Below are 13,734 nucleotides of genomic sequence, written 5' to 3'. Positions count from 1 at the left end.
TCATGCGAGGGAAGCAAGAAAGTGCAGCGTGATTTCCAAAACGTCCTTTAAAAGATCTGAGTGATTTACTGATGAAGTTAAAAGACAGAAATGTGATTCAAAATACTGGATCCTACACTTCCCAGAATGCAGTTTGATAGACTATCCTCAATCCCTCCCTCTCTGACTCAAGAGAAGACAGGTTTAGTTTTACTCCTTGTTATATATCTTTCTGGCTTTCATGTGTGAAATGAAGTTATTCCCCTTGAATACTGATTGATCTGAAGTTCAGTTTCATGCACCTTGATCCAGCGTTGCCACTTATATAACCCCCACTCACCCTTTCTATCTGTACTTCTACTCTTAAGGACCAGTTTAGCATTGTAGTGGATGCTCTGCTGGCCTTGGGGTCACACGCGACTGACAATTACACCATCTACTGTGTTTCCTGCACTTTAGTACGACATCGTGCCCCCGGCCCTGTCCTTTCAATCCCAGCCCCACAGCCGTTGTCTGCCCCCTTAATCAAAGCAGAATAAGATTTAGAGAGGAGGTAAACACTCTGGTTTTATGATTGGGCCCCTTCTTACTACGTGGCCTGTATAATTGAAAAGCCCTCTGTGACTATTTTAAGACACTAGTGGGAACAGACTTCCATGTGTGTGCTATGGCTGGGAATGGGACTCTTGCATTTTCTCTTGCATTTGCTGATTGCTAAACAAGTATGACTATTTGGCCCATTCTCATTCTCTGTGATTACCATATTGTGCCAAATGCTCAAAATGATTATCTGCTGTGTCACGAATGCTGTCGTCTTTCACTCAGCGGCTGTTCCAATGGGAACTTTCACAATAAAGAGAGGACAAGAAGCTGCACTGTCACTGCTGGATGAGTGTTTAAAACAGGTTTTACTCGGACCATCTGTTCCTCGCACCGCTCTGCAATCCCCCGACCACCAACAACCCGCAAACCAAAATTAACACCGTTTCACTGCGAGTATAACGTTTAAACAAACAGAAATATCAGCAGTCAGCGTCTTCGGTCTGCCCCTGAGATAATGGCCTCTTTGTTCGGCTGAAAAATATAAACTCTTATTTTGGATTGCGCTCGCATGTGTCAACTGAAGCCGTTTGCGTCACAATGATAAATGTTTCATACGTAAAATTAGAGCTGTGAATAAAGACAAAGTTTTGAGACTTTAGCCGTATGGCATTTGTATCATTGGCTCATAAATTACAAGAACTGACAAAGGAAAGCAATCTATGCTTTGACTACAAATTGCGTTATCATATGAAAGAAAAATTCCACAGGGTTTGTGATTGTAAGATATTTATATATAGAAATATTGCCTCGTAAAGGCCTTTAAATAAGATGAAGGCATGGTGCCCCAACTCCAACAAATAGTCCCGTTACCACATGAAAGACAGACTGTGCTCTCCTTCTATTTAGCATTATAGTCTAACACGCATTAAGTTGTTCTCCGTGGTCTTCCTTCAGACAGGCGTTCTGTTTATCAGCGTTTCATTATATAGAGATCATCCTTAATAAATGAGAAAGACACTGGGAAGGAGTGAAACATGAAGCGGTTAAGAGTACCAAAACTGAAAGAGACAAGCTGTTCTATTATCAAGTACGTTATTATATTACCAGTTGCATGTCAGTGCTGCTTGCTTCGTGGCACACTAATACTCCACTGTAATAACCGAGTGCACAGATTTCCATTCAGCCTTTCACAAAAGATGAATTCCCATGGCGATGTGGGACTAGATCTTAGTCACACCAACGATTCTGACAGCGTGACTACTTTCGTGACAAAATCTGTTTAAGCAGAAAAATGCCACTTGTCGTGTTTTTGCATTATGCTGTGTTTATCTTTGGATTGGAGCTGAGTTCTGACCTTTGAATAGCAGCCTGTTCAATGGCAATCTGACTGGAAAAGTCAGATTTTCCTGTAATTCCTAATTTATTTTACTTAATAATACAGAAGCACTTGTGATCCAAAGCTGAATTTAGCAGTAGCAGTGCAATTTATAATGCACAGCTACCTCTGCAGTCATACTATCTGACTTTTGAGTTTATCATACTGGGAAGTCATAGACCTATAAAAAATTATTTACCACCCAGACAAAGTATATAATATGTATCAAATATGGCATTCACCATAGAGATAAAAGCCAAATATATAGATGAAGGAAACAACCTGCTCTGTTGAAAATCATTTGTTACTAGAGTTAGTTTTAGTCATCCACAACTGAACTGTATCTGCTTCTTTGCTTTGCTTCATTGACTTATGCTATGTTATATTTCTGCCTGAGCTGTAGAGGCGCTGTGTATCCTATTTGCAGTCTGTATGCTAAACTCGATTAACCACATTTTTGCTCCCAGCAGCGACCTACGGAGATTATAAATGAGGTCAACAACACAGAAGTGCATAAACTGCAGTTCCACCAAGTGCCACTTGAGGCTGGCTCCAAGAGGGAGACAGTCCCCATAGGCTGCCATGTTAAAACAGGTCCTGTCTCAACTCTACATTTGCAGTTGAGTTGGCGTGGGCTGTGTCAGGCAGCTGGAGGAGTGATTGAAGACCTCTTCACTGTGCATGTGCTATTGTAAACTTTTGGATCATTATTTAACTAATATCACGACTTTCTATGTAGTACAAAGCATCCCAGAAGTTTATGCTTAAGGTTTGGAGTGGATAGAAACTGTATTTTATTAGCACTGCTTAGCTGATATCTGTGTCTACATTGCACCAGGGCAGTTTATGAACACATGTGCTAACCAAGTTTGCTAACATTAGCTGATAGATTATCCCTCTAAGCCAGGGGTGTCAAACTCAAATACACAGTGGGCCAAAATTCAAAACTGGAACAAAGTCGCGGGCTAACATTAATATTTATTGAAAAAAAAAAAATCTTCCTCCAGATATGAGAATAAATCTTTTCTTATGGACTCAAACAAGTTTTGCTGAAAAACTGAATATGGAACAAGCAAAGCTTAATACTAAACAATATATCTATTAGCTGCATGATACCAGTAGGCCAGCTCTAATACTAATTTGGTATGGCTTTGCAGACCAAATGTAATTAGGCTGCGGGCCAAATTTGGCCCGCGGGCCAGAGTTTGACACCTATGCTCTAAGCTTTCATCCATGTAAGATAACTTCTGGTTGCAAAACAAACAAACAAACAAACAAAAAACAATGTGGCAGTAAACAATGACTGTAAAAAAAGAATATTTTACGCAGTTAACATATCCCAAACAAAAAAAAACATGTATGATTTGTTCTAGCTCTACATCAAAAGATAAGAGTGGCACTGATCCTTTCATCTCAAAGGCCCTTACACACTGAGTTCAGAAAAACTACATGAAATTCCACATTTTTCCAAGGTAGCAGCAGGGAGAATTTCATGGTTTGTTGCAGAAGTTGAAGCAGTATCACAGCCGCTTTCATACATATTTCAGAGAGCCGACTGACCCGGAGCAGGGACTAGCAGTGTGTTTGAGGTAAAATAGTATTATTTTACTGGTTCCATATCATTAAGTATTCAGTGTACCAGTGCATGTTTTGAGCTAGGGGCACACTCCATAATGCAGTGGCCTGAATGGTCAGATCTGTTTATCCGCAGGTGAAAAATTGAAACAATCAAGCTTGATTGTCCTTCAACTTTGGTGTTTTATGTTCAGACAGTGAAAACTCACCTGTCATCACAGCACTAATGAGACAATCCATGGCCTAAGATTCACAGTTTCTCATCAGAAATGCCCGGTATCTCAAATAAAGAGCAGCTTAAACGCACCAGTCGCGAGGCAGGCAAAGGAGCTCTGCAATGAGGCACAGCAAGTGCGTTTCCAGATTTCAAAGTCAGCCACAATCATTACATTTGATTCCAGAAAAAGATCAAAGCGAGCTGAAGGGAACCCGCACGCTGCAGACATGAGGAAAAGCTCCTCACCAGAGCTCGACAAAAATAGACGCTTTTGCATTTCAACCACGCTAAAGAATCAGCACACATTTCCGTCCGCGGATCTTCTACAGTGCACCATGTTATGTATATTTAGAAAGACAGTTGAAGGACATTTTGCCACATTTGTTACATGCAACAAACGACAAACAAAATTAGAGAATGACTTGTTTTATGGGCCTCCGCTGTGGCACCAACCGGCATCGCCACACTGTCTCCACACAATAAAACACTGAGGCATTAAGGCCCTTGACAAAGGATCTTGCCACAGTCATTGTTACAAACAGGCATACACCGGATTTCCAAAGAAAGTAATGTTTGTTTAGCAGAAGTTCGAAAGGATCATCTGAGAACCACGATAACCAGTTGACCAATATGACAGTGACCAAAGAAAGGTCCAAAAATATTAAGTGATGGTTTATAAAGTTGTGATTTAAAATAGTTGTTTGTTTTTTTTGTTTGTTTTTTAAATACCATACTTCCTTACTACTGCTGGCCTATTAGAACAAGGCCAATTGTTTTTCCTGAGTATAAGTAGCTGCTGGCTCCATCTACAAACACTGTTGCAATAAAAGAGTAGTGTCAGTCTTCTTACCTCTACAAAAATATACAGAGGGGGGAAAAAGCACTGTAAGATTAAACAATGTTGCTTAAGATGGGTGCGTGGGCAAAAACGGCTTTCAAGCACACACACAATCACACACACAAAGCTCAGTGGAAGAATTATTGTAGAAGACTATTCCATGGTCCCTAAATCTCAGCAGGCTCTTCATTATACTTAACTTAAATTAACAGCCACTTCAATAACAATAAAGCAACAGTAGGCAAGCTAATGAAACACTGAGCTGTTTCCAGCGTGCAAGTCTGACCCAGACTTCACTCACACCCACCAGCATACTTTCCCTTTACATCAGCAAATAAGAAAACTGCAAAGCTGCTTTTATTATTCATAAAACAAGATAATATAAACTGTCACTAGCACTGCAGACACAATTGTGGAGCTTTTTATTTTTTTTTTTAAACTGTGCATTACACTCTCATAAAATTCCCTCTTTTTATTCAATACAGCATGTCTAGACTATATTTTTATTATCATTATTGCCAGTAGCTAATTAGGATTTTATTGTGCAAGTCGAATGGGGTTTTGGTCTGCCTTTGTTTTTCTAAGTTTTTGTCATTCCTTGTGTCCCTGGGGGAATGCCAGTCAAGCAGCTAGTCAGCCACCCACTCGGATTCGGAGCTGATGCAGGAACCACAAGGAACCAGGGACCGCCGGCATGTCTCCCCGAACGTCACACTGAAGCTAACAAATAAAAGAGCTGTGCTCTGACACACTGAGAGACAAATCTGATGAAACGAGTCACAAAGACATTTAATAGCTGATACTTAAGCATCACATAAAAACACAAATCTTTTAAAACCCGCTGTGATTTTCACAGGCCTAAAAAGACTCCTGACTAATTCGTTTTTTTGGCAGTGGTATATGTCTTTTAAGAGTTAACCTATTCCAGCATGCTAAACCACGTGGACAGGTAGCCAGTTCTACCTAATGTACAGTAGCTTTCATTTCAATACTGGCAAAAGCTGTCAACCTGACAACTGTGTCTCATTTCTCATTTGGTGGCCTTTATTAACTGTTTTCAGATTTCATGATTATGTCAAAGGTCACTTGAATGGGCATCGGCACAATTACTGTATTTGGCATTTACTCATTATTGCTTCTGTCTTACTAAAGCCTGAATTATGCTCAGTTGGGGTTATGGACACAGGAAGCTAGAGACACAATAGTTGAGTAGTCATTGCTGCTATACTTTTTTAAGGTCTGCTTGAAGTTGGCTCCCAGGGCACATGAGAAACTTGTGCACAAATTCTTCAGACGTCCACACAGTCGCAAAAACAGGCTTGCAAACATTTCCATCGAGACTCACTCACGGATGTGGAAAGTGAAATCTCTGCTTGAGTCCACCCAGACTGAAGCATCTCGACTACTTGCAGGAGTTTCCGTGCAACAACCTTGCATAGACACTTCTGAATATAAGGACTGCTGGCATTAGTAATCGCCAAGATTTCCTTTTAATGTTTTTAACAGTTTTCAACAAAATGTATTCATTTGCCCGTGCGACATGCTCTGAGGTTGTTTTACATTTAAATTTTTCTAGACCAATAACTTCCTGTCATCCCCAGGTGCTGCCTACCTTGTGTTTACTGTAAAATAGCAGACATTATGTACTGGGATGTTCCCGATAATATACTTTACAGCTTTATAACTTTATGGTGAGAGTCTCATGTTCCACCACATCCCAAAGATCCTCTATTGGATTGAGAACTAGTGACTGTGAAGGAGGACTTTTAAGAGAAATGAACTTATTCCGGTTTTCAAGTGTGAGATGATTTGAGCTTTGTGACATGGTTTGAACCTGGATCTTTCACCAGTTACACAAATGTGTAAACCACTGGGATTTTCAAACAATGCTCATTTTGTTTTAAGCGTTTAAGCGAAACTATCTCCCGACATCATTAAACCACCTTACGCCTGAACCCTTCACACAACATGGATCCTTTCAGTTTGTTTACACCAGATTCTGCCTCAGCAGAAATCAAGACTCAGACCAGGTTTCCTGTACTTATCTCACAGGAGTGACACTCATTGCAGTCTTCTGTCGTAGCGCATCTGCTTCAAGGTTAGACACATGGTGCGATCAGACATGCTCTTCTGCATACCTTGATTTAATATGTGTTTTGCTTTGTTTTTTGTTGCCTTCCTATCAGTTTGAAGTCAGGTTTGTCATTCTGCTCTGACCTCTGATGTCAACAAGGCGTTTTATTCCCCAGAGAGTTGCAGTTCATTTTCTCTCTTTTGGACCATCCCCTACATGACTATATGGCTAAATGCACTGAGTTGCTGGCATGTGATTGACTGATCAGATATTTAAGTTAATGAGCAGTGGTAAAGGTGTACCTAACTAATAATAGGAAGGTTTAGCATTGCCATTTGTGAAAAAAGAGGCAAACTTTTAGAAATATTAGAAAGAAGATATTAATTTAGCTTCTTTAGATTTCCTGAATGATGTCTTTAATATAATTAACCTGTACTGGCCTGATTCAAGGTGAAATTGTCATCTTACACAGGCCCCTTTTTTTCCCTTTCTAGTAATTAAAGCGTAGTAATTAAAAGTTGATGAAGGCATTATCTTTGTCCCGCTTTCTTTTATTACTATACTATTTTAATGTTCTCTTTCTCTCTCCAGTGATGGATGAGTAAATGGTGCAGATTTTCCTCCCGGTAGGAAAACACACAGAAGAATTTTATGTAAAGCCATTCAGAGAAATGTAGTCGCTGCTGCTGGGCTGCAACACTTCACTGTTAATAGATGAACCATAAATAATGCCTACAGTAGAGCAGAAAGTCCTCCTCTAGTATTTTATCCACTTATGTATTTCTCCAGGAAAAACTTGTTAAGGCTACAGAAACCATCATATAAGTGCGTTCCTAGAAGTGTATGCTGTGATTTTCATCGTGCAGCGAATGTTTATGACACCCAAATTTGACTGACAGACAAAATAAGGGTGAGAGTACAAAAGATAATAAAGAAAAAGATGGAAAACCGAAATGGAAAGTAGCCCACAACCTATATATAGGGTCGATGTGGTGCCGGTGAAGCTTCTTATAACAGAGGCAGTGGTTGGTGTCATGTTACGCTTTTTTCTCTCCCCTCTCTCCTCGTGTCTCTTTCTGTCTCTCTTTGTGGCTACTTTGGTCCTGCTTTAGAGCTCTTTATTTACCCCCTCAAACCTCACATTTACAACGCAATTACCCCAGAGGACGTCAGCAGCTCGCTCTCCACTCCACAGCTGTCGGTGGGGCTGTCCAAAGGAGAAAGAGAGAGAGAGTGAGAGAGAGGGATGGGGGCAGGGAGCGAGGAGGTGGAGACAGAAGATGCTGCCCTGCTCACGCCTTCTTGAAATTTGCCACAGAATGACTGTTAGGGTTTCATCCAGGCTGTTTGTTTCCTGATGACTGAGAGGTAAACAACAGGTGTTACCTATGGGATGCCTGGGGGGATAATCTAAGAAGGGATTAGCTAGAATAGCATACAGTAGATTGGATGACACAACAAGAAACCTGAAGCACCGTGGCTTTGTCAGCCCTCTGGCACATGCACAGGTTGCTTATAGGTACTTTTATATCTGTTGTTTGTCTTCTCATTGAAGGTGGAGCACGAGGACATCGAACAGGCTTTGCAACTCTGGACAGTCGTTGCTGCAGCGAACATACTTCATAATGTGTTCTGTACATTGTGACCACACCACTGAGATCATTACATCAGCTTACCGCAATATTTATATACCATCTCTGTGTTTCATTTCACACAGTCCGAGTCTGCTGGCTCTGTGGGGTTAGCCTCTCATCCACATGGATCCACACACCTAAAATAGTTGTGAGCTGAATACAGATGTAACCGTGATAACTAGGACGGCACACTTCATTACTTTTCCAGGCCACAGTTAACAAGACTTACTATAAAACTGTGTAACGCTATGTGGTATTGTCTTGGATGCGTCTAATCCATCATTGGTAGAAGGATTTTGTGGGGTTTAATTACATCAAGTCACAGCGAAATAGAATTTACGGCATCTTTATCTTCTATAATGTGATAAATTAGGTGGAACACAAGATGAGGGTGTGGTGTAGCTAAAAGCGAATTAAAAAAATAGATTTTTCACATATATTTAGTAATTAAAGTTGAACTTTGGAGAGAAAACCATCTCGGGTATAAGTTATCAAAAATAGTCACTTAAAAACTGGCTTATCTTATTTTTTTCTTATGTTTTCTTAAATTAGTTCTCAAATGTATAAATAGTCTGACCCCAGAGACAAAGACAAGAGAGTATTGGTAACAAGAAACTGTAAAATATACCATACTGCAGATCTAAATTTGGACAACCATCTACTGAACACACTTCCAAGTGAAATCAGACTGAGTACAGATACTAAATGTTGTTCATAATATTTCACCCCACCTCTGAAAAGCTCTGCTCAGAATATACAACCAGCGTTTTGAGATCAGTGGCCGTAACCGGTCGCAGCAGATGGCCGTCACTCCGTGACCCTGTTTCTGCCAGAGTTTTTTTCCTGTTAAAAGGCAAGGCAAGGCAAGGCAAGTTTATTTGTATAGCACAATTCAACAACAAGGTGATTCAAAGTGCTTTACAGAGACATTAGAAACAAAAACAAATAAAAAGCATGATTTAAAATTGATTAAAACAAGCAAACAAACAAACTAACTAATTAACAAACAAACAAACAAACAAAACATTATATAAAATCAAAACAGATAAAATCAGAACAGTAGATAAAATCAGTAGTTAAAATGTAAGTTTTGAAATTTAAGCTTAAGTGCGGATTTGGTGCTTTATTTAAATGCAGCTGAGAATAAGTGAGTCTTCAACCTGGATTTAAATAAACTGAGTGTTTCAGCTGATCTGAGGCTTTCTGGGAGTTTGTTCCAGATATAAGGAGCATAAAAGCTGAATGCAGCTTCTCCGTGTCTGGTTCTGACTCTGGGAACTGATAAAAGACCGGATCCAGATCACCTGAGGGATCTGGAAGGTTCATACTGGGTCAGAAGGTCACTGATGTATTGTGGTCCTAAACCATTCAGAGCTTTATAGACCAGCATCAGAACTTTAAAGTCTATCCTCTGACGGACAGGCAGCCAGTGTAAAGACCTCAGAGCTGGACTGATGTGGTCCACTTTTTTGGTCTTAGTGAGGACTCGAGCCGCAGAGTTCTGAATGAGCTGTAGTTGTCTGACTGATTTTTTAGGTAGACCTGTAAAGATGCTGTTACAGTAATCAAGCCTACTAAAGACTAGTTTTTCCAAGTCCTGTTGAGACATCAGATCTTTTATCCTTGAAATATTCTTGAGGTGATAGTAAGCTGATTTTGTTATTGTCTTAATGTGTTTTTCTAAGTTTAGGTCTGCATCCATCACTACACCCAAATTTCTCGCCTGGTTTGTGGTTTTTAGGTGTATAGATTGAAGTTCTCTGGTGACGTGTAATCGTTTTTCTTTGGCACCAAAGACTATTACCTCAGTTTTGTTTTTGTTTAGCTGGAGAAAATTGTGGCACAACCAGACATTAATTTCCTCAATGCATCTACCAAGAGCCTGTACAGGGCCTTGGTCTCCTGGTGACATTGTGATATATATTTGTGTGTCATCTGCATAGCTATGATAGTTTATTTTGTTGTTCTTTATAATCTGTGCCAGTGGAGCATGTAAATGTTAAACAGAAGGGGTCCCAAGATGGAACCTTGGGGAACTCCACATGTGATACTTGTCTGCTCAGATGTGAAGTTACCTATTGATACAAAGTATTTCCTGTTTTCTAAGTATGTTTTGAACCAGTTTAGTACAGTTCCTGAAAGACCTGTCCAGTTCTCCAGTCGTTTGAGTAATATGTTGTGGTCAACTGTATCAAATGCTGCACTGAGATCCAGTAAAACTAAGACTGACATTTTTCCACTGTCTGTATTCAGACATATGTCATTGAACACTTTGGTCAGAGCAGTTTCAGTGCTGTGGTTCTGTCTAAAACCTGACTGGAAGGCATCATAGCAGTTATTCTGTTTTAAGAAGTAATTGAGCTGTTGAGAAACTGCTTTTTCAATGATCTTACTTAAAAATGGGAGATTTGAGATCGGCCTGTAGTTGTTCATTTGTGTCTTGTCAAGATTGTCCTTTTTCAGTATAGGTTTAATTACAGCAGTTTTTAGTGATTCTGGAAACACACCTGATATTAAAGAAAAGTTGACGATCTGTAACAGGTCTGACTCCAAAGTCTTTGAGACCTTTTTGAAAAAACTTGTTGGTAGGACATCTAAACAGCAAGAGGAGGAGTTCAGTTGACCTAAGATGTCCTCCAGGTCTTTGCTGTTAATCGGGTGAAACTGTTTCATGGTGTTTAAACAGTTTTTCGGTGGACACAGTACATATTCTGGATCTGCTGTTGATGTACCAATTGCTTGTCTAATCTTTTGGATTTTTTCTGTGAAGAATTTGGCAAAGTCATTGCAGGCCATGGTCGAATGAAGTTCAGTTGCCACTGACACAGGAGGGTTTGTTAGCCTGTCAACTGTAGAAAATAAGACCCGAGCATTATGGCTGTTTTTAGTGATAATGTCAGAGAAGTAGGACCTCCTTGCACTCCTCAGTTGTAAATTATAATTGTGAAGTTTCTCTTTATAGATGTCATAATGAACCTGGAGGTTTGTTTTTCTCCATCTGCGTTCAGCTTTCCTACACTCTCTTTTTTCATTTTTCACTAGTGTGGAGTTTCTCCATGGAGACTTTTTCCTTCCAGAGATAGCCTTCACCTTAATGGGAGCAATTGTATCCATTACATTTAACATTTTAGCATTGAAGCTATTGACGAGCTCATTAACTGACCCTCTGGACAGGTCAGGTGTTAATGGGAAGACCTGGTTAAAAATCGCACTACTGTGTTCAGTTATACACCGTTTTGTGATCACTGCTGTTGATATATTTGTGTGGGCTGAGATTTTACTTTTAAAGAAAACACAGTAATGATCAGACAGGCCCACATCAGACACAGTAACCTTTGAAATGCTCAGGCCCTTGGAGATCAGTAGGTCAACAGTGTGTCCTCTATTATGTGTGGCCTCTGTTACATGCTGAGTCAGCCCAAAGTTGCCCAGAGTGTTACTCAGGTCTTTAGTCCCTTTGTCCTGAGGGTTGTCCACATGGATGTTAAAATCCAAGTTTCAGTTAAAAACATAAAATCAAGGCTGTGCTCAGTGATTAAATCATTAATTAAAAATGTTTTCCCAGCTAAAGATCTAACGTTTAATAAAGCCAACTTAAGTGTTTTAGAGGTATTACCTGTCCCCTCGTGTTTGGGAGCAGTCTGTGGCACACGAGGTATGTTTACTATATTTAAAGATCTTTTAGAGTGCAGCTCTCTGTGTTTTGACCAGGCCACATGTCTCCTTCTGTCACCTAAAAGTACAGAAATTTTAAAACCTTCTAGTAAACAGGGTCCCAGCTTCTCCTGGGAAAAGTCACCACTGCCATAATCCTCGCAGCCCAGACCCTTCACACATCACACATCAGACTGCGGAGACAGGGCATGAAGGTGGTAAAGAGGAACTAAGGGGGGCGAGGCTGGGCAATGTGACTTCGATTGCTCTGTTGAGGGTGGGGCTCGATGGCGAACCTTTGGCTGCTCTGGTGGGGGGTTTATGGGGGACAAAAAGGGATTGGGCCGGGGGGTAGATCTGAGCCCAGCATTGACCCGCTCCATCATCTCCTCAGTGAATTTCAGGTGTGGGGAGGAGGGAGAAAGGGAGGGGGAGGAGGATGATGGCCTGTCAGGGGTTTGGGGGACTGGGGAAGATTGTGGTCCCTGGTCCTCGTCGTTGGTGTTGTTGAGAGAGTTGGAGGCAAATAGGGACCCCTCTTCTTGCCTCAGATGTCTCTCCTTTCTGAGGCTCTTCCCGGGTGGAGGCAGATGGAGCTCCTCCTCAAGGTTTCTGCTGGGCTTTGTCTGTTCTTGGAGTACTGTTTGTTCCTCTTTATGAGATAACTCCTCGTTTATCTCAGCCTTGGCACCAAGCACAGATGGATGATGTATGGAATAAAACAAGTTGGAGGTAAACAGTTTCACCCCTGACTTGTTAAAATTAAATCCATTTGTTTTAAATAGATGCCTGCGTTCCCAAAAAATATTAAAGTTGTTGGTAAAATGCACTGAGTGGTCAGTACATGCTGATATGAGCCATTTATTCAGTGTAAACAACCTGCTGAATCTCTCGTCTCCTCCTCTGACCGGCGGTACAGGTCCACTGATGAATACAGCTGCATTCAGAGAGTTTACAGTATTTAATAATCCAGTAAAGTCCTGTTTCAGAACCTCCGACTGTTGTTTGGACACATCGTTTGACCCTGTATGCAGAACAATGTTTGTCACAGTTGGATATTCATCTGCAATTTGAAGAATTCTCTCCTTCAGGTTGTTGACCATATCCTTAGGAAAGCAGAGGACTTTAGTGTTCTTGCCGCACATCCTTTGTACATCCTTTACGGCAGAGTCACCCACAATCAGAGTTTCAGGCCTAGCCTTTAGCTTTCCCTGTGGCCTTTTACTTTTCAACAGATTTTCAGACCTTACTTCGCTACTTTTAGATGGATGGTTTTCCGATATAGATCCAGGGTCCTTTGATAGTGGAGCACAACTGTTCTGCAGTTTCACATTCAGTTGTTTTGGAGGTTTGTTGTTAACCTTCCTATTCACGGTTGTCCAGTCCTGTTTCCTCTCGTATACAGGGGTAGAAGAGCTTCTCTGTCTCGTAGGAAGTGAAGGCCACTCGGTTTCAGAGATTTCAGCTCACTGTGCTCTGCCTGTGATACGTCCTCCCCCTTCCAGGAGACATGATTTATGTCTTGGTTTTGCACCAAGACAGTCTAAGGGGGGATTATCGCTTGAGGATTTATAATAGTGCACAAAGTCTACTTTCTTGGTCATGTTATCTGTGCTCCTTAGCTGTGTACTAGCTTGCTCATCGCCATTGTTTTGAATCAAAGGCAAGGTTGTTTCATTTCCACACAGTCCATTTACCTCCACGTTTACTTCTAAGCGATGAATTTTTGTCTCCAGTACAGCAATCTTCTGCAGGAGGCTGTGGTAGTCATCTGTGGAGAGGGAAGGCATCTTGTTGCTAGTTAGCCTAGCGGTTAGCACCTTTCCAGGCTATTGAGGCTGTTCG

The 13,734-nt window shown here is 40.9% G+C and overlaps 1 protein-coding gene across 1 annotated transcript; it reads right to left on the bottom strand.

The window, feature by feature from the left end:
* Positions 1-12,071: 12,071 nt before the first annotated feature.
* Positions 12,072-13,341, bottom strand: LOC148102206 (uncharacterized). Its single transcript, XM_087844494.1, has one exon. It carries the CDS (start codon positions 13,032-13,034, stop codon positions 12,072-12,074), a length of 963 nt encoding a protein of 320 aa, XP_087700620.1. The 5' UTR covers positions 13,035-13,341.
* Between the last annotated feature and the right edge of the window lie 393 nt (positions 13,342-13,734).

The sequence above is a fragment of the Neolamprologus brichardi genome, chromosome 7 (genome assembly GCF_056152115.1).
Source record: "Neolamprologus brichardi isolate AB-2024 chromosome 7, ASM5615211v1, whole genome shotgun sequence".
Lineage (NCBI taxonomy): Eukaryota > Metazoa > Chordata > Actinopteri > Cichliformes > Cichlidae > Neolamprologus > Neolamprologus brichardi.
Note: the sequence above shows the minus strand (reverse complement) of the source record. Positions and strands in the feature narration are given on the sequence as shown.

Excerpts from the sequence above, each read along its gene's own strand:
- LOC148102206 (XM_087844494.1), bottom strand. The coding sequence starts at position 13,034 with ATGTGCGGCAAGAACACTAAAGTCCTCTGCTTTCCTAAGGATATGGTC.